Genomic DNA, 22,002 nt, shown 5'->3' on the forward strand with positions numbered 1-22,002 from the left:
TGGGTTCAAACCTTCTCAGTCAGCATCCGTGACCACCATTTATGGTGATCACTCAAAGGAGTGGCGATAAAATGCCCCCCTGTGGCGTGCCTTATGCCACTTTCTCCTTTATATTTATGCTATGAGACCGTCAATTAATCCACCTTTTCCTTAGGATATGGTTTATACAGTCTCTAAGGAGCGGATCCACCCCATGTGGTATCTGGATTACCACAATCATTGGTCATCCAGTAAATGGGCATCTTAGGAGTCGGTGATGATCTCATCGTCTGCTCCCGGTTCTTCAGACTGCATTGACTTTCCTGTCACTGCACTGCCTGATGTCATCGTTTCAGGTTCTTTGCTTAGTCTAGTCTTCCGACTTTTTATAAAGTCGGTAATGGTTCCTTCGTCGGATCCCTGTTCGTTAAGCTTTAATGGGTTTACACTCGCTTTACTGCCTGATGTTTAAATACTAGGATCTTTGCCTATCTTAGTCTTCCAAATCTTAAGTAATTGGGCTTCTTGGGAGTAGGTGATGGTACCATCATCGGCTCCCTTTTCGTTGGGTTGCATTGAGACTCCTGACGCTGCTCTGCCTAATGTTTCAATATTAGAATCTTTACCTATCCCAGTACTCTGAATCTTGAAGTCGGTGAGGGGTCCGTCTTCGGTTTCCTGTTTGTTAGGCTGTGTTGGGTCTCTCGCTACTGCACTGCCTGATGTTTTAGCATTGGGATCATTGCTTTTCTTAGACTTTCCAATATTGAGAGATGCCGTGATTGTCTCGTTGTCGGTCCCCTGTTTGTTGGGCGGTGTTTAGCCACCTGCCACTGCACTGTCGCAGAATAAAAATGTCTGCCTATCCTAGTCTTCCCAATCTTGGAAAAGGCAGCTTTGCTCCCGTAGTGCGCCATGGCTTTCCATGAAATTTCCTCCAAAGACAAAATTTCCATTAAATTTTCTCTAAAGACAAAATTTCCATAAAATTTTCTCTAATGACAAGATTTCAAAACCAAACTCAAAGTTCCTAATATTACACACAATGGCCTCTTCAGGTCTAACGTATACGTCATCGCAGTCGCAACAATTAAGGAACTAAACTTTAATGACCCTAATTAAGCAACACATGAGTCAAAGGTTAACTATGCCGGCATTCTATTAGACGAAACTGCATATCTACCAACATGCCGCTACGATCTTTTATGTTAGATCATAGTCAGTATCAAACAGATCTCAAAGACTTTGGCATAACAGACACAATAACTGAAGTGGTTAAATTTCGTATTGGGTGCGAGTTTAAGGCAGCAAGCAGTTCAAATAACTGCTGAAATTTATGAAATTATACTTAAAATTTTCTTAAGTTTTTCCCATATCTTGCAAGAACCCTTTAACTAATTTTCTTTCCCTAAAAGTATTTTCCATGCCAAATTCCTTCAAGAACCCCTCTTGAGAACTGATTTACTTTTATGGTCATTATCACAAAAAAACACCTCAACTGGTAATTGATAATTGGCCGTTAATTAAGTAATAAATGTGAGGGTAAAATCTACAACAACAGCAAAAACAAAAGCACATTTCTGAGTGGCTATTAATAAATTTTCACTTACCGCTCTAATATCGAGAATTCGGACATACACACTTCAAAGAGCTATGCGCCTCCAATAGGTGGTGTAGGTAATGATGACGTTAACGACGATAACGACGGTTCCGATGCCAATGTCGACGTCTACGGTGATGGGAATGTGTTGATGATGACGTTGATACAATCACAGAGTGTTGTGTTGTGCTGAGCCTGGCGGGCTATGCGATTGGTTTTGTTTATTTAACACTTTACGTTTGTGGGTAATTTTTATTTTCGGTTTACTTTTTTTATTTCCTTCGTTTTATTTTTGCGTTCTATCAGAATTTTATTTATTTTTATCACAATCACGCAAGTTGATATGCAAATGCTGAGAATTTCTAGTTGTTTTTTTTTTTTTTTTTTTTTTGTTTCAATTAAATTATTGCTTGTGTGCTGTACAAAATGGAGTGAGTTGTGATAAGTTGACTTGGAGATTGGTAACATATGGTAATAGGCAGTAAAAAAATGTGTGAGGAATGAGTGTGAAACCACAAATAAAATTCTAAGAAAATTTAAATGTTTCCGAAGAAACCTCTGAATTTAACATTTTTTTATGCGCGAGCATATAAAAGATGAGATAGACTAGGTTAGGTTGAAAAGCGAGTGCAGATATTAATACGCCCCATCACACTATGGACATACACCTAAGCCAGTAATCGACTTGTTGTGCGCTCTACAAACTATAAAATAACCTCTAAATAGAAAATTTTAAGTTAGGAATTCCGTGCTACTTACAAAATCCTTGATTGTTTTCAATACCACTCCCCTAAGTTGGTTCATGTCACGCATCGTTTGGGTGCCGGGCTATAACGGAGTATGGGGAAATGAAAGGGCAAACGATTTGGTGCTGAAGGCCAGAGGACTGCCCTCATTAAACTAGGTTAACCCGAAGCCTTTCGGATCGACGCAGTCCGAGTTAAGAGAGTGGGCGACGAATGCCCATGCAATATTGTGGAACAGAGAAACGGTCGGTAGGACAGTGAAAATCCTATGGGGGGATCCAGATTGTGATAAGACGAGACTATTACTGAAAGGAAGCAAGAAGCAGGTCAGTATAGCTATTGGTATCTTAACGGGACACATAGGACTACGAGCTCATTTATGTAAAATCGGAGCATTTTCTACGTCATTGCCCAGCTTTAGCGGCTAAAAGATACCGGTACTTAGGTGGGAACACATTACCAGACATGAACTAACTTAGGGGCGTGGCATGAAAAACAATTAATTGATTTTGTAAGTAGCACGGAAATCCTTACCTAGTTTTTCCTGTTCGAGGTTACTTTTTATACCCTCCACCATAAGATGGGGGGTATACTAATTTCGTCATTCTGTTTGTAACTACTCGAAATATTCATCTGAGACCCCATAAAGTATATATATTCTTGATCGTCGTGAAATTTTATGTCGATCTAGCCATGTCCGTCCGTCTGTCCGTCCGTCCGTCCGTCCGTCCGTCCGTCCGTCTGTCTGTCGAAAGCACGCTAACTTCCGAAGGAGTAAAGCTAGCCGCTTGAAATTTTGCACAAATACTTCTTATTAGTGTAGGTCGGTTGGTATTGTAAATGGGCCATATCGGTCCATGTTTTGATATAGCTGCCATATAAACCGATCTTGGGTCTTGACTTCTTGAGCCTCTAGAGTGCGCAATTCTTATCCGATTGGAATGAAATTTTGCACGACGTGTTTTGTTATGATATCCAACAACTGTGCAAAGTATAGTTTAAATCGGTCCATAACCTGATATACCTGCCATATAAACCGATCTTGGGTCTTGACTTCTTGAGCCTCTAGAGTGCGCAATTCTTATCCGATTGAAATGAAATTTTGCACGACGTGTTTTGTTATTATATCCAACAACTGTGTTAAGTATGATTCAAATCGGTCCATAACCTGATATAGCTGCCATATAAACCGATCTTGGGTCTTGACTTCTTGAGCCTCTTGAGGGCGCAATTCTTATCCGAATGGAATGGAATTTCGCACGACGTGTTTTGTTATGATACCCAACAACTGTGCCAAGTATGGTTTAAATCGGTCCATAACCTGATATAGCTGCCATATAAATCGATCTTGGGTCTTGACTTTTTGAGCCTCTAGAGGGCACAATTCTTATCCGATTTGAATGAATTTTTGCACGAAGTATTTCGTTATAATATCCAACAACTGTGCCAAGTATGGTTGAAATCGGTCCATAACCTGATATAGCTGTCATATAAACAGATCTGGGGATTTGACTTCTTGAGCTTCTAGAGGGCGCAATACCTTTCCGATTTGGCTGTAATTTTGCATGACGTATTTTATTTTTACTTTCAACAACTGTGTCAAATAAGGTTCAAATCGGTTCATAACCTGATATAGCTGCCATATAGACCGATCTGGGATCTTGACTTTTTGAGCCTCTAGAGGTCGCAATTATTATCCGATATGCCTGAAATTTTGTACGATGGATCCTCTCATGACCATCAACAAACGTGTTTATTATGGTCTGAGTCGGTCTATAGCCCGATACAGATCCCATATAAATCGTTCTCTCTATTTTACTTCGTGAGCCCCAATGGGCGCAATTCTTATACGAATTGGCTGAAATTTTACACAGGTCTCCAACATATAATTTAATTGTGGTCCGAAACGGACCGTATCTTAATATAGTTTTAATAACAGAGCAACTCTTTTCTTATATCCTTTTTTGCATAAGAAGAGATGCCGGGAAAAGAACTTGACAAACGCGATCCATGGTGGAGGGTATATAAGATTCGGCCCGGCCGAACTTAGCACGCTTTTACTTGTTTAGTTTTAGAGCGCACAGCAAGCCGATTACTGGCTTAGGTATATGTCTATAGTGGCATGGGCGGATTAATATCTGCATCCTCTTTTCAACCTAACCTAACCTATGTTAAATTCTCCTAACGATGCCAACCTACGCAAAGGAATTAAGGGCCATGATCTGCGAATCTGGTCCTGAAATGTTAAAACTCTTTACAGAGAAGGTTCTTCAGTGTGTATTGGAAAAGAAAAATCCAAACATTACCGCCTCACAGGAAGTGTGATGAATTGGGAGAGGCTTCACAACAACACCAAAAGATGACGCACTATTATATAGCTGCCGTGATACAAGTCAAGTATTTGGCAGTGGATTTGTAGTTATTCCGAGACTTAATACCTTGTCTCCAGATTTTCTCCGGTGGATGTGAGCCTAACCTCAATCCTCATAAAAGCCAAATTCTTTTATATCAATATTACTAGCTGAACCGGGCCCGCCCGGAACAAAAATTTCCTTGGTACATTTATTTTCAACAATTAAAGATCTTTTAGTGAAATACCATGCTACGAAAATAGTATATCGCTTGACTAACAGTTTAACAATATAAGTGCCTTTATCTAAATCCCATATGATCTTTATTGGTCTACGAATTTAAGTTTGGATGTAAGGTGTACTCCATTCTTAAAATACTTCATTTCAAACCGATATTCTCATGATGTCCGATTTTGTGATGTTTTCGGGGGAGAGGTGGTCCCCCAGATACTTGGCCCGGAAAAAATACCATATTGCCATTGGCTTAAGAGAAGTTTACAGGATGAGGCGTTCCCCAAAGACATGGCCCCAAGATTGGTTATCAAATTCGTTTTCTAATCTCAAATACTTTCATTTGAGCCACATATTGACATGGTCGAAAAATTTTTTCCCTTTGGGGGTGTTTTGGGGAAAGGGATGATGCCCTAAATACATGGTCCTACATTTGGATATCAAATTCGTATTCTACACCCAAATACCTTTATTTTGAGCCCCATGTTGCGATGATCAGTAAAAAATTGCTGTTTGTGGGGTATTTTGGGAAAGGGGTAGACTCCCAGAAACATGGTCCCACATTTGGATATCAGATTCGTATTCTACTCGCAAATACCTTTCATTTGAGTCCCATATTGCCATGGTCGGCAAATATGTCCGATATAGGGGTGTTTTGGGGCTTGGGGTGGTCCCCCTAGCACTTGGTCCGACAATTGGATATCAGATACGTTTTCTGATCCTAAATACCTTTAATTTGAGTCCTATATTGTCTTGATTGGTCTAAATATATGTTTGGTAGGTTTTAGGGTGGGGGAGGCTCCCCTAGGTACCCCATCCAAAATTTGGATACCAAATTTTTATTTTTAGGATCCTATATGAGAGCTCACAAAATTTCTCTCAAATCGCACCACCCATCTACGAGATCTGGCGTTTCTGAAAATTAGTGTAAGGGGTAGGGTCCGTCCCCCTTTAGATATTGTAAATGGGCCATATCGGTCCACGTTTTGATATAGCTACCATATAAACCGATCTTGGGTCTTGACTTCTTGAGCCTCTAGAGTACGCAATTCTTATCCGATTGGAATGAAATTTTGCACGACATAAAATGATAAAATGTACTATAGCATTGAACATTCCAAAATTATCTGGCCTAATCCAGGCTTGAAGAGGTCTACCGCTCTGCTGTCGCTGCCTAGAACAGAGCCCTCAGAAATTGTGTTCGTCATGACAGGTCGCTGTGTGGTTGGAAAAGATGCTAACAGTGTTGCAAATAAGTACTTCTGCAGAAGCTGTGAGGACGTCGAGGAAGAAGAGACTATAGAACATCTGCTGTGTGTGTGTCCCGTACTGGCAGTCAGAAGGAGTTCCACTTTAAATTATCATTTCTTTGACAACTTGGCTGATTTAGCGGTTGTGAACATTCGCAAATGGTTGGGCTTTTTAAAGTAATCTGGATGGTTCAAGCATTGTCTCGATAGATCTACAGTCAGTTTAGACGATTTGTTGAGAGTGGGACAAACCCAATGCACTTTCATTCCAAATAGTTTTTATTTGATACCCATATTGTCTAGAAGGGTAAACAAGTCCATTTGGGTGGGTTTTGTGGTGGGTCATCCCCCAGGTTGATTACAAACAAATTATTACTCAAATCGGTACATCTATCTTCGGGAACGTTGTTTTTTTTAATAAGGTAAAGGGTGGTTCTTCCCTTCCTTTTGTTATCTGCAAATGAAGCATCCTATTTTCACCGGAGGTCTAAACTCTACATCGTATGAAAAATTCAGAAGAATAGGTTCAATCGTTTTAGAGTCTTCATTGAACATTCAAACAAACAAAACGCAGTACTATGACTTTTTCTCAAGAAAATTTCCTATTTAACTATGAGTTGTTTCAAAACTCACGTACACTGTCTCTCCATCTCTCTCTCTTTATTTAATATTGAGACAGTCTATCAACCTTTGCAATTACCAACACGAAACAGGCATATCCAAGCAGTATCTTTTATCACAAACCATACAAAAGAAGTGTGAACTCTCTCTCTCTCTCCGCCTCTATTCCCCTTTTTCACTCACTATTGATCTTTTCCAAATTGTCACCTTGAATTTCCTTTATCATCGCTTGTTCGGTGTATTTCAATTTCATTTGCTTATTTATTTTATTATCTTTTCATTTAAATTTATTTTCCCACATACATTCGCGTATTTATTATTAAGTTAAAGCATTGAAATTTGTGTTTTTATTGCCATTGTCACTTTTAAGTACAGAATGCAAACACAAAACACAGCTTGGCATAAATGAATAGCTACAGCAACAAAAAACACCCATAACAAAAGCAACACCTTAACCCCCCCAACAATTTATAAAAAGAAGAATAAAAAAAAACAATAGGCAGCGATATGGGCAGCTGCAGCAGCAACACAAGCGCCACAAAAATATCAGCTTAAATATATATACACACACATGCACTCATAAGAGATCGCGCACTTAAAGCTCCCCTCCCAAACCGATCAAGACTTGATTGAGACTCCCCCAAGACACGATCAACCAAACGCTGTTACGACGACGACGACTGCGACGCTGACGTTGAGTAGCACGGCATAACATGAACGAGGAGGTATTAAAAACTCACCGAGACCACAACAATACACAGCGCGCTTTACTTACACGGTCCGAAACAACGATTGCTGCCAACAGCAACAACAACAGCATGAAGAACACGACAAACGACCGAAGAAAAAGAAGAAGAAAAAAATGACTGCTACGTATTAAGAAAGCACAAAAGAAATAAAGTTGTTTTTTTTAACACCGAAAGGTGTCTTTGGATTTTTCAATGATTTTCAATTTTCACTCGTTATCACAATTTCACTTTGATTATTTGCAAATTTTCTTGTTGAATGATTGTAACTTAACTTGCCTTGCACTTGGATTTAGTAGACTATTAATGAATCTCTTCACAATTGTGGTTTTAAACGCAAGTAGGTATAAATATTAAAAATATTTGTTGGTTTCTTTTTTTTTCTTGCTATGGTGGGTTTTTTTTCTTTTTAGTATATGGCACACCGCGGCGCGACGCGTTAACACAATATCAACAAGTGGTCGGTTAAGACGTTCAACTCAGAGTAACCGCAATGAAAAATACTATTGGGATATTAAGCCAGAGCCCCCAAAGCTGAGCAGTAAAAAAAGAGTTAATTGTGAGTGTGTGAGAAAGAGAGGCAGAGAATGAGAGAAAAGTAACTAAATGGGGCGGCATGCTTGCGATAACTGTCAAAACCATATGATCGTATGGTTGGGATCGTTATGCGGTTGGTTGGGGGTAAAATGGGGGGAGACAAATGTAAACAAATACCACAAGAGATGATGCCAGATTAACAAAATGAGATATGTACACATATTAAAGCACATATTGGGAGAAGATTTAAATTAAAACTTTTGGTAGTAAATTAGTTATTAATTACTTAAAATAATTATAAAACTTTAAAAAAATTAAAAAAAAAAAACATAAAATTATGTCAAACTAAATAGGAACTTAATTTTCGTAGAAAAAATTCAAATATTTTATTTTCTATACCAAAATTTTGTCGAAATTTAATTTTTTAATCGGAGCGACGATAAAATTCCTGTGTGGATTAGAAGGGGTTTATGATCGTATAACTAAAATGACATTTGAGGTCGAGTGCGCGACACTGCTAACGGTGGCATATTCTTAGATTGACGAAACATCAGTATTGCATTCTGGAAGTTGATGCTACACGGATGGATCAAAGCTAGAAGACAGAGTGGGCCTAAGAGACTACATTAAGAGCTTAGGGACTGAAATCTATTTGCGACTATCTGACCAAAATACTGTCCTGTAAACGGAGATCCGGGCAATCACAGAATGCGTGAGGTGGCATGGTATTAGAGGAATCGGCTATAATAAGTCTCTTATCATTGAGCTACAACTAAAAATGGACCGCACACATTGATATGCCACAAGTATCCTTCCTGTTCCTTAATGAAATCTTCAAGTCTTTGTTAGCTACAATAAAAAAAAAAAACAAAAAAAAACTACTCAATTTGAAATATTTTGTTCTTGGTTCTTGAGCATTTTGGTGTAAGGATTTCTAGCTAACGATATGTACTATCTTAAATGTAAGAACTATTTACTTGCATAAAAGACATGGCGTTAATATAAACTAAATCCAAGCCATTTTAACTAATAAATTAAATAAGAAATTAATATTAACTTTATAAGAGAAACTAAAAAAAAATAAATATAATCCAACATTTCGATTTTCTTTTAGTTAAAATGATTCATCCTCTTTAAATTAAAGAAACATAATGCTCGCATTGTATACGAAATATATCTACACCTTTGCGACCTGCTTGCTGTTGCTGGTGACAGGAGTCAGTTGTGCCAATGATGCTAGCGATGATATCTACACCATAGGTGGGGTGTTGGCCGATAATGATAGTGAAAATCATTTTCGCCAGACCATATCGGTAAGTAAGAAACGAAATAAAAAAAATTATAAAAATTAAATTTTTTTTTAAATTTTTGGTGTATTTTTTTAACTCTAAAAGATTTTGATTTATTAAAAAAATCTTTTTTAATTTTACAAAATTTATTTTATTTTATAATTTGAAATACAATAAAAAATTTTACCATTTCTATATTCTTTTTTTTAAATTCCTTCATTTTCAATCTCTTTTCAGCTGCTGAATTTTCGAAATAACTACAAAAGCAGCCGTAATATGACCTATTATGGCAAAACCATTCGCATGGACAAAAATCCTATAAAAACTGTATTTAATGTCTGTGATAAGTTGATTGACCAAAGGGTAAGTTTTATGCAAATTTTTAGTCCCATATCTAGTCGTGAAACCTCTAACAAACACTATTGAATGGTCTTTAGATAATATTTAATATCCATTGGCAAGCAATGTGAACATAGGTCCACAAAATCTCAATGGAAAAAATTAAAAACAATTAAATATAACAAAAAACAAGTAGGAGCGTGCTAAGTTTGGCCGAGCCGAATCATATATGCCCTCCATCATGGATCGCATTTGTCGAGTTCTGTTCGCGGTATCTCTCTTTAGGCAAACAAAGAGAAATGAACAAAAACTGTTATGCTATTTAAGCTATATCAAGTTATAGTCCAATCATATTGGATACGTATGTTGAAGGTTATGGGAGAAGCCGTTTTACAAAATTTCTGCCAAATCGGATGAGAATTGCGCCCTCTAGAGGCTCAAGAAGTCAAGACCCAGATCAGTTTATATGGCAGCTATACCAGGTTATGAACCGATTTCAACCTAACTTAGCACAGTTGTTGGAAGTGATACTAAAACACCACGTACAAAATTTCAGTCAAATCGGACGAGAAATGCGCCCTCTAGCGGCTCAAGAAGTCAAGATCCCAGATCGGTTTATAAGGCAGCTATACCAGGTTATGAACCGATTTGAACCATACTTAACACAGTTGTTGGAAGTAATACGAAAACACCACGTGCAAAATTTCAGTCAAATCGGACGAGAAATGCGCCCTCTAGCGGCTAAAGAAATCAAAATCCAAGATCGGTTTATATGGCAACTGTATCAAAACATGGACCGATTTGGGCCATTTACAATCCCAAACGACCTACACTAATAAAAAGTATTTTTGCAAAATTTCGAGCGCCTAGCTTTACTCCTTCGAAAGTTAGCGTGCGTTCGACAGACAGACGGATGGACGGACATGGCTAGATCGACCTAAAATGTCATGACGATCAAGAATATATATACTTTATGGGGTCTTAGTGGCATATTTCGTGGCGTTACAAACAGAATGAAATTTTTTGAAAATAAAATACCTCATGCCAAATTTTTAAAATATCGGACAATATTGTGGTCCGATATGACATTTTTAGACTCTAGTGGCCATAATTTTGGTCTGATTTTCACAAAAGTTATAGCTGCTCAGAGCCTTAAAATTCCATATCGCATGAAAAATTTGGTATAACGTGTTTTGTTGTTAATTTCAACAACTTTGCTAAGCACGTTTCAGATCGTCAATAACCCAATATAGCTGCCATATAAAATGATCTCCCGGTTAGACTTCCTGAGCTGCGTAATTCTCATCCGATTTGGCTGAAATTTTGCACAACGATTTTCGTTATGACTTCCAAAAAAATGTGCCAAATATGGTTCAAATTGGTTCATAACTTGATAAAGCGGTTATATAAACTGATCTGAAATCGTGACTTCTTGAATCTCTAGAGGGCGCAATTATTATCCGATTTGGCTGGCATTTTGTATGGTCTCAAATATGGTCTGAATCGGTCCATAGCCTGATACAGCTTCCATATTAACCAATCTCCTTATTTACTTCTTGAACCCCTTAAGGGCGGAATTCTTATTCAAATTGGCTCAAATTTTACACATTGACTTCTACTATGATCTCCAACACTTAATTCAATTATGTTCCGAATCGGACCATAACTTGATATGGCTCCAATAGCATAGCAATTCTTATCCATTATCCGTTGTTTGCCTAAAAAGATATACCCGTCAAAAACTCAACAAATGCGATCCATGGTGGACGATACATAAGATTCAACCCGGCCGAACTTAGCACGCTTTTAATTGTGTTTTCACTCACTTCTTCAAAAACGATGATTGATATTATAATTTTCGTAATTGAAACCGATTTTTAGTTTTTTTTCAGTGTGCGTAATAATAAGGTTTCAATATTAGTTTAGCGACTTGAAAATATATTCGCCTAAAAATATGCTATACATCTTAGTAATCATAATTTTGCTTGATTGATACAAAAGTACAGCCGTTATCTAAGAGAATTATTTGAATAAAGTAGCTGGAAACAAGGAAATTCATCTCTTGTGATTATTTTCTAAGAAATTAATTTATTTTTTTTATATATCAAATTTTAACGAATTATTGGGTGAAAATAAGATCCAAACGAGGATTTTCAAAGAATAATACCAGTACTCACAAAATCTAATAAAGCTTTGATTTGACTGATTTCCTTTACAGCACCTATTTTAAGGTTTCATTAAGTTTGGTGAATACGGTCGTTAATCGTAAAAAAAAACATTGCGAGTAAGATTGTCTTGAAAACAAATCTATTACTTAATGAAATTATTTTTTTAAGAGTGAAATCTAAATTTGCCCTCATTTTTTCGTAGTTGGAATTTAGACAGCTGTCACTTTTATACTCAGAATGGTTTGTCATTTCATAATGAATAGACTTATTGGAGACATACGGCCCACATACAAAAAGTGGTCAAAAATTTAAGCCTGACAAATAAATAGCTTTCTATATCTTGGTCACAATATTTAATTGTGGCGAAACTAGAGCTGGAAAAATGTAGATGGTGCTATCGATATTTTATATTTTGTCTTAATATAATATTTCTCTTATCGATATAATCGACAGAGTTCCTTTTGTTGCAAAATTGAACAAAAATAATCGATCCGACACTGAATGTATCCCCTAAGATACATTGCACCTATAGATGGCGCAATTTTCATCCGATTGGGCTAAAATTTTGTACAATTATTGGGTTTTATTAGGTCTGTGCATATTGCTTCTATATTAATCGATTTCCTGATTTTTATACCCACCACCCTAGGATAAGAGGTATATAAATTTAGTCATTCAGTTTGCAACATCTCGAAATATTCGTCTAAGATCCCGACATTCTGAGTCGATCTAGCTATGTCCGTCCGTCTGTCGATATCACGATAGCGGTCGAATGCGTAAAGCAAGCCGCTTGATATTTTGCACAGTTACTAAATATTGATGCAGGTCATTGGGGATTGCAAATGGGCCATATCCGTTCAGATATAGCTCCTATATAAACCGATCTCCCGATTTGAATTTTTGAGACCTTACAAGCCTCAATTTTTTTTTTGTCTTTCAAGTATAAATTTGTTTGAATTGCTGCAGGTGGTGAATTTTTAGAATTTGTCAGGCTTTATCTTGAGCTTGTTTTTATACCCTCCACCATAGGATGGGGTAGTACTAATTTCGCCATTCTGTTTGTGACACCTCGAAATATGCGTCTAAGACCCCATAAAGTATTTATATTCTTGTCAGTCGATCTAGCCATGTCCGATCTAGCCATGGCCGATGACAAGTCGATCTAGCCATGTCCGTCCGTCTGTCTGTCGAAAACACGCTAACTTTCGAAAGAGTAAAGCTATGCGCTTGAAATTTTGCACAAATACTTCTTACTAGTGTAGGTCGGTTGGGATTGTAAATGGGCCAAATCGGTTCATGTTTTGATATAGCTGCCTCATAAACCGATCTTGAGTCTTGACTTCTTGAGTCTGTATAGGGCGCAATTCTCGTCCGATTTGACTGAAATTTTGCACGCGGATTTTTTTTTTGGTATCACTTCGAATAACTGTGCTAAGTATGGTTCTAATCGGTTCATAACTTGATATAGCTGCCATATAAACCCATCTGGGGTCTTGACTTCTTCAGCTTTTAGAGGGCGTAATTCTTATCCGATTTGGCTGTAGTTTTGCATAAGCACAGTTGTTGTTATGACTTCCAACAACTGCTGTATGGCGCAAATCGGTACATAACCAGGTATAGCTGTCAGAACACCATGTACAAAATTTCAGAAAAATCGGATAAAGATTGCGGGTTCCAGCGGCTCAAGAAGTCAAATCAGGAGATCGGTTTATATGGAAGCTATACCCAAATCTGAACCGATATAGCCCATTTCCTATCCTTAATGACCTACATCAATATTAAGTAATCGTGCATAGTTTCAAGTAGCAAGCTTTACGCGTTCGACAGCTATCGTGATTTCGACAGACGGACGGACGGACATTGACTCAGGATGTTGAGACGATCAAGAATATATAAACTTTATGGGATCCTGGATCAATATTTCGAGGTGTTACAAACGGGGGCCACCGTAGCCTATGACGTTGAATGCCTGGGTTCGAATTCTGACGAGACCATCAGAAAAAATGTTCAGCGGTGGTTTTCCCCTCCTAATGCTGGCAACATTTGTGAGGTACTATGCCAAGTAAAACTTCTCTCCAAAGAGTTGTCGCACTGTGGCACGCCGTTCGAACTCGGCTATAAAAAGGAGGCATCTTATCATTGAGCGTAAAATTGAATCGGACTGCACTCATTGATATGTGAGAAGATTGCCCCTGCAATTACAAACGGAATAACTAGATTAGTATGCCCCCATTCTATGGTGGTGGGTATAAAAAAGGATTTCAGTTGTTTTGTGTTGTTTTGGACCACCATGGCGTTTGGCCACCCTAAGCCACTTTAAAGCAGGATAAGCATATACGACTTTGTCCCTGAATACCCGAGTTTTAAATGATGGTTATTTCCTCTTAATGCTGGCGAGTTGTGTGAGGTCCAATGTCATATAAAAATTTCCTTATTATTGAGCTTAAACTTGAATCGGACAGCACTCAATGTGATATATGAGAAGTTTACCTCTGTTCCTTAATGGAATGTTCATTTGGCAACGCTATCAGTATCATTATAACGAATTATGGTGCGATACACAAGCAATTTGTTCATTCTGATTGAGTTCGCCAACAAAAGCTGATTGTGATTTCCAGTCAAATATAACGCAATCGCACTATTAAGCTTGAATTCCATCATGGTTAATTTTCATTTCACAAATATCATGAAGCCGCCATTTGTAGTTTCTCAGCTACCCTGTATAACATTCAATAGGTCATTGTTGAATATGGCCTCTGTGGTCATTTAATACATTGCAACCCTTTACATCATTGAACACCAAATTATCCCCACAGGATTTCTAAGCTCTTGCATGGCATTAGTACATCATAAACATAAGTGCCAGTGCCCTTCATGTTAGAGTGTAAACGTTCTCTAGTTGGCAATTTTTGTATGCCTACTACTCCACATGCCCCACATCATATCACATGTAAAATGGCAAGCAAAATATAATCAAATATAATTGAAGCCATGTTAATAATGGATATAGGAATCAATGGATAGCAACAAGGATTTAGAATTGAGTTGATGCCAAAGACACAAACATGATTATCTAATGCATAAGCAAACCAATATTTGTTATCTAACAAATATGTAATTTTATTTATTGAATTATTTTCCATTTCATTTTGATGTGCCTCCTTTTTGGCGTTCGTTGTCGTGTAGGTCTATGCCGTGGTTGTCTCACATACCTCCACCTCTGGCGACTTATCACCGGCTGCTGTCAGCTACACCAGTGGTTTCTTTCAAATACCTGTTATAGGCATCTCATCGCGAGATGCTGCCTTTTCGGATAAGAATATTCATGTGTCCTTTTTGCGCACAGTGCCACCGTATTATCATCAGGCAGATGTATGGCTGGAAATGTTAAATCATTTTGGTTATACCAAGGTAGGTGACAACAGCAAAAAGAAGAGGAGAAGCAAAAATAAGCCATAATTTAATATTGCTTTGATTATATTTCAGGTGATAATTATTCACAGCTCCGATACTGATGGTCGTGCCATTTTGGGCAGATTCCAAACTACCTCACAAACCTATTATGATGATATCGATGTTAAGGCCACTGTGGAAATGATAGTGGAATTTGAGCCAAAGTTGGAAAGTTTTGCCGAACATTTGATTGATATGAAGACGGCACAAAGCAGAGTGTATTTGGTGTATGCCAGGTAGCTAGCTCAAGTAGAATCCTGCATAGTTCAATGGTTATGTACTTATCCTTTGCTTCCAACTTTCCAGCACTGAGGATGCCCAGGTTATATTCCGTGATGCTGCCACTTATAATATGACCGAGGCTGGTCATGTTTGGATTGTTACCGAGCAGGCGTTGAATGCCACCAATATACCAGATGGTGTTTTGGGTCTACAATTGGAACATGTGAATAATGACACTATTCATTTGATGGTAAGTCATGGCTAGTTTGAAGCTTTCACATTGGTAATCCTTGTTTTATCTCTTAAAGGATACCGTTTATGTTCTGGCCTCAGCCATTCGTGAAATGATGCAAAATGAAACCATAACGGAACCTCCCAAGAACTGTGATGATTCCGGGGTCAATTGGGAATCAGGTGAGTGTGGACCAAAGAATGATATTTGGGAGTCAAAGCGAAGAGATAACTAGGAAAAAGGCGTTAAGTTCGGCCGGGCCGAACTTTGGATACCCACCACCTCGGGTATATATGTAAACCACCTTTCATCAAAATCCGGTGAAAATTGCACACCTTATGTCCCTTAGCAGTTATATCGAAATATGATTCGATTTGGACCAAATACTAATAAGTACAAGTCATTGTTCAATTGTGTATAACAAAATATTGGTCTTTTTAGAAGCTATAACTAAAAATAAACCGATCTGAACCATATGCGATACGGATGTCGAAAAGCCTAGCACAACGAACTGTCCCAAATTTCGGCGAAATCGGACAATAAATGCGCCTTTTTTGGAGCCAAGACGTTGAATCGATATATCGGTATATATGGCAGCTATATGCAAATCTTGATCGATCTAGACCAAATTGCAGAAATATGTGTGGAGGGGTTTAACTTAACCCTCTGTCCCAAATTTCGGCGACATCGGACAATAAATGCGCCTTTTATGGGCCCAAAACATAAAATCGGAGGATCGGTCTATATGGCAGCTATATCCAAATCTGGACCAATCTCAGTGAAATTGAAGAAAGATGTCGAAGGGCCTAACACAACTCACTGTCCCAAATTGCGGCGACATCGGACAATAAATGCGCTTTTTATGGCCTTAAAACCTAAAACCGAGAGATCGGTCTATATGGCAGCTATATCCAATTCTAGAACGATATGGGCCAAATTGCAGAAAGATGTCAAGGGGCCTGACTTAACTCACTGTCCCAAATTTCGGCGACATCGGACAATAAAGGCTCCTTTTATGGGCCCAAAACCTCAAATCGGAGGATCGGTCTATATAGCAGCTATATCCAAATCTGGACAGATCTGGGCCAAATTAGCGAAAGATGTCGAAGGGCCCAACACAACTCACTGTCCCATATTTCAGCAAAATCGGATAATAAATGTGGCTTTCATGGGCCTAAGACCCTAAATCGGAGGATCGGTCTATATGGCAGCTATAACCAAATCTGGACCGATCCAGACCAAATTAGCGAACGATGTCGAAGGGTCTAACACAACTCACTGTCCCAAATTTCAGCAAAATCGGATAATAAATGTGGCTTTCATGGGCCTAAGACCCTAAATCGGAGAATCGGTCTATATGGCAGCTATAACCAAATCTGGACAGATCTGGGCCAAATTAGCGAAAGATGTCGAAGGGCCTAAGACAACTCACTGTCCCAAATTTCAGCAAAATCGGATAATAAATGTGGCTTTTATGGCCCTAAGACCCTAAATCGGAGGATCGGTCTATATGGCAGCTATATCAAAATCTCGACCGATTTGGGCCAAATTAGCGAAGGATGTCGAAGGGCCTAACACAACTCACTGTCTCAAATTTCTGCAAAATCGGATAATAAATGTGGCTTTTATTGGCCTAAGACCCCAAATCGGCGGATCGCTCTATATGGGGGCTATATCAAGATATAGTCCGATATAGCCCATCTTCGAAATTAATCTGCTTATGGACAAAAAAAGAATTTGTGCAAAGTTTCAGCTCAATATCTCTATTTATGGACAAAAAAAGAATCTGTGCAAAGTTTCAGCTCAATATCTCTATTTTTGAAGAATGTAGCGTGATTTCAACAGACAGGCGGACGGACATGTCTACATCGTCTTAGATTTTTACGCTGATCAAGAATATATATATACTTTATAGGGTCGGAAATTGATATTTCGATGTGTTGCAAACGGAATGACAAAATGAATATACCCCCATCCTTCGGTGGTGGGTAAAAAAATAACTGAAAACAAGTTAAGTTGCAAAATGCAAATTTTACCCATGAACATTCCACTAAGGAACAGGGGCAAACTTCTCACATATCAATGGGTGCAGTCCGATTCAAGTTTAAGCTCAATGATAAGGGGCCTCCTTTTTATAGCCGAGTCCGGACGGCGTGCCACAGTGCGACACCTCTTTGGAGAGAAGTTTTACATGGCATAGTACCTCAGAAATGTTGCCAGAATTAGTAGAGGAAAACCATCGCTGAAAATTTTTTCTAAAGGTCTCGCCAGGATTCGAACCCAGGCGTTCAACGTCATAGGCGGACATGCTGACCCCTGCGCTACGGCGGCCTTCAGCAAGTTAAGTTAGGTTGTTGCAAATTTCCTCCCCCTTAATGGTATTTTCGAAAAAACCAGATCTCGGAGATGGTTGCACCGATTTAAGCGAAATTTTCTATGCCAACTTATAATACCACAAAAATACGGAATTGGTATACAATTTTTGGGTCAAAAACCTATGGGGACGCCCCATCCAAAAGCCCACCCGAACGGACATGTTTACCGATTGGGACAATATGGGTATCAAATGAAAGGTATTTAAGAGTAGAGTACTAACTTGACATACAAATGTCACCCTAAGTGTCGGGGGGTCCCTTACCTTCAAAAACACCACCAAACAGGACACTTTTACCGCTTTGGGCAATATGGATACCAAATGAAAGGTATTTAAGAGTAGAGTACGTACTTGGCACAAAAATGCCACCTATAGTATGGAAGGAGGGGTGTTCCCCACCTCCAAAAACGCCACCTAACAGGACACTTTCATTGCTTTGGCTAATATTGGTATCAAATAAAAGGTATTTAAAAGTACAATACAAATCTGACAAAAAACTTTATTCTTCGACTTCGACTGAGGGGCCTCCCCACCCCCCAAAACTCCCCAGCAAGACACATTTTCCGACTGGGACAATATAAATGTCAAACGAAAGGTATTTAAAAGTATGTAAAAAGCTGATATAAAAATATATTCCTTGGTGTCTGCAGGATCCAAGGTATCTTTGGTATCCAATCGTGTGCCATTGGTCGAGAATATTTTCCTACTTGGCTAAAATAAGTGCTGAGCCTCTTCAGATCTTGCAAATCTTTTTTAGGGCCCAACGATACATTTCAATTGAGCGTTGATCACCGAAAGCAATGACAGTCTATCGGATATCCCACACCAATTATTCCCAGCTATGCAGCCCTTTTTTGCTCCATTGTCGACAACTATCATTAGCAAGTTGTCCTTAGCGACATTAGCAAAGGTTCTTGGACCCAGGTGACCCTCCAGGTGGCCGCAGCCTTTTGGCTGACTGCGATGTCGTTTCCGAATCTAGACGTGTAGCCTTTGGGACAGCCTGTGCAGCGAACTGGATCGACCTTAAGGGAACCTCTCTCTTTATCGGTGAGAGTTTTTGGATGATTCTCACCAAGCCTTTCAATAAATCTGAGAACGATGCGCATTTTACTATTCCAACCTCTTAAAGAGAGATTATTGGCATGCGAAGAAAGGAAAGATTAGCCTTGTCCTCAAGACTCAAACCAAATGTCTTTGTCAAAAACCCTCGCTGACCAGTTGTTTGTCGGCAAATGGTGTCTGGCGCAGCTGCTCCAGCAGTCGAGGTCCCAGTAGCAAATAAACTTGCTACGACCTGATTTCAATACCGCAACTGTTTGGTCTTTGGAGTCTATTCTAAGCCTTCTACTAGGCTCTTGATCTGCCACCCAACTGGAACCAGACGCAGATCATCAACCACCTAATGGATAACAATATCGTAGCTATCCTTGAGTGATTAAAATTTTTTTTTCCGAAAACAACTGCCTATTATGAGTTACTGAATATTCTTGCAGAGCGAAATAACAAAACGTCCGTTCCACTCAACGATTCAAACAAGAATCTCAGAATATCTTAATAAAATGGCATTTGAAGCCCTTTGTCTTTGGATCACCCACAACTATGGGGCCAAAAGTGGCAAAATTCCTACTATGACTTTGACAGTATTTTTTTGAGTAATCTTTTGATTTCTAGATCCAGATCCCTGATTTTTTTTAAATCATCAACAAATCCAATATCGTTTCTTTATCAATGATAACATTAAGAAACTGACGTCATCAAATCATTCATCACAAAGTTTGACGTTGAATATAGATATAGGCTTTGTTGATATAAATCTTTCAATGTGACTAACATTTAGACAAACCGCAGTCTAAAACCAAAAGATATGATTCTCGATTTTTTCTTGAAAATTTATATATATGAACTTAAATCTATTGGTAAATAAAATTAATCATACGTTAAGATTACAACATGTAAAAATGTTTATTTGGGTCTTGATTTCTTGAGCCTCTAGAGGGCGCAATTCCTACCCGATTTGCCTGAAATTTTGCATGCGGTGTTTCGTTATGACGTCTAACAACTGCGTACGGCGTAAATCGGTCCATAATCTGATATAGCTCCCATATAAAACGATCTCCCGATTAGACTTCTTGAGCCTCTGGTAGTCGCATTTTTTGTCCGATTTGGCTGATCTGACCGATCTTGGATCTTGACTTCTTCAGCCATTAGAGAGCGCAATTTCTATCCGATTTGGTTGAAATTTTGCATGAGGCATTTTAGTATGACTTCTAACAACTGTGCCAAATATGGGTCAAATCGGTCCATAACCATAACCTATAGCTGCCATATAAACCGATCTGGAATCTTGACTTCTTTAGCCTCCAGAGGACGTAATTATTATCCTATTTTGTACAACGGCTTCTCCCATGACCTTCAACATACGTGTCAAATATGGTCTGAATGGGTCTTCAGCCTGATACAACTCCCCTATAAACCGATCTCCCTATTTTACTTTTTGAGCCCCTAAAAGGCCCAATTCTTATTCGATTTCGCTGAAATTTTACACATAGACTTCTACTGTGGTCTCCAACACTCAATTTAATTAGCATAGCAATTCTTTTCTTTTATCCTTTGTTTGTCTAAAAAGAGATACCGGGAAAGAACTCGACAAATGCGATCAATGGTGGAGGGTATATAAGATTCGGCTCGGCCGAACTTAGCACGCTTTTACTTGTTCAAATTGATTAACCCACAGGGGAGGTTGATCGAGCTAAGTACCACGAAGAATTAAGGAAAAGAAATTAGCAACTTCACCAAACCAGGCCACAGATAAGGCTAAATCTTAGAGTGTCATCTTAATCAATAATGAAGATAATATATAGGAACTTATGATATAATCCTCAGACCAGTACCGGGTTCTTAGAAACTGGATAAACCATATGCTTAGGAATAGGTGGATAAATTGCGGGTCCCATGCCTTAAATATAAGGGAGAAAGTGGCAAAGGTACATTACAGGGGGCATTTTATTATCACTCCTTTGGGTGACCACCATATTACGGATGTTGATTGAGGAGGGATTTGAACTCTCTGCAATGCAGACGATTTATAATACTTCTTAGGGGTAAGGATCCGAACCAGCTATGCAGAAGGTCCGAAAGGGTCTTATATGGCATATGACTAGGCTAGACCCAGGGATCTCAGTGTTAACCCAGAGAAGAGTGAAATATGTCTGTTCACGAGGCAGCCAAAGGTGGGCCACTTTGACGCACTACGTTTCCTCAATAAAACGATTTCGATATCTGACAAGGTTAAATACTTATGAGTGATCTTCGATAGGAAACTTAATTGGAAGAGTCACATTCAGGAACGTACTGAGAAGTCTCACAGAATTTGGGCACTACGTAGATGTGCCGTAGTCTTGAAATGGTGCATGAATTCGAGGAAAGTCCACTGGCTCTTCAGAAGCGTGATTAGACCAATTCTTACTTGCGCCTCAGTAGTTTGGTGGACTGCTATGGAGAAAAAGTGCAACATAAGGACCATACAACAGATGCAGACAACATGTTATCTTGGCATAGGCGGATGAGAACCACGCCCACTAGGGCACTGGAGACTATTCTAGATATCCGACCCGTAGACAAACAGATTAAGTGCGAGGCAGCCTCTGCTGCTATGAGACTTAAGGCGATAGGAGAATGGATTGAGGATGGGAGCAGCTCATACCATTACGGTATAATCGAGGCGACGATAGGAAACCTGGAAGTAAGGGAAGAGGTTTCCTTTCGGGTACCTGAAATGATTCTGAAATCGAGTGCGGGGTACTGCTGACAGCGGCACAGTTTTGGTATGACGCAACCCTATTATTGCCATCCGGAAGTTCA

General features: G+C 38.8%; 2 protein-coding genes across 6 annotated transcripts in view; one reads left to right on the forward strand and one right to left on the reverse strand.

Annotated features, from left to right (window-relative positions):
* Positions 1–7,990, reverse strand: part of LOC106090477 (inositol 1,4,5-trisphosphate receptor) — a 152,389-nt gene extending 144,399 nt beyond the window's left edge. For all 4 annotated transcript variants that reach the window (XM_059361370.1, XM_059361369.1, XM_059361368.1 and 1 more), the window contains exons 1-2: positions 7,350–7,990; positions 1,590–1,996 (exon numbers count right to left, since the gene is read on the reverse strand). The gene's annotated coding sequence lies outside the window, so the exon portion shown is untranslated. The remainder of the gene's footprint in view (positions 1–1,589; positions 1,997–7,349) is intronic.
* The window catches only part of LOC106093798 (glutamate [NMDA] receptor subunit 1), a 65,465-nt gene that overhangs the window by 21,811 nt on the left and 21,652 nt on the right, over positions 1–22,002 (forward strand). For both annotated transcript variants that reach the window (XM_059361371.1, XM_059361372.1), the window contains exons 2-7: positions 9,176–9,374; positions 9,588–9,713; positions 15,044–15,268; positions 15,344–15,546; positions 15,617–15,782; positions 15,841–15,946. In XM_059361371.1, coding sequence (XP_059217354.1) covers positions 9,213–9,374; positions 9,588–9,713; positions 15,044–15,268; positions 15,344–15,546; positions 15,617–15,782; positions 15,841–15,946 — 988 coding nt within the window. In that variant the 5' untranslated portion in view covers positions 9,176–9,212. The remainder of the gene's footprint in view (positions 1–9,175; positions 9,375–9,587; positions 9,714–15,043; positions 15,269–15,343; positions 15,547–15,616; positions 15,783–15,840; positions 15,947–22,002) is intronic.

Source organism: Stomoxys calcitrans, chromosome 2 (assembly GCF_963082655.1).
Source record: "Stomoxys calcitrans chromosome 2, idStoCalc2.1, whole genome shotgun sequence".
In the NCBI taxonomy this organism is placed as follows: Eukaryota; Metazoa; Arthropoda; class Insecta; order Diptera; family Muscidae; genus Stomoxys; species Stomoxys calcitrans.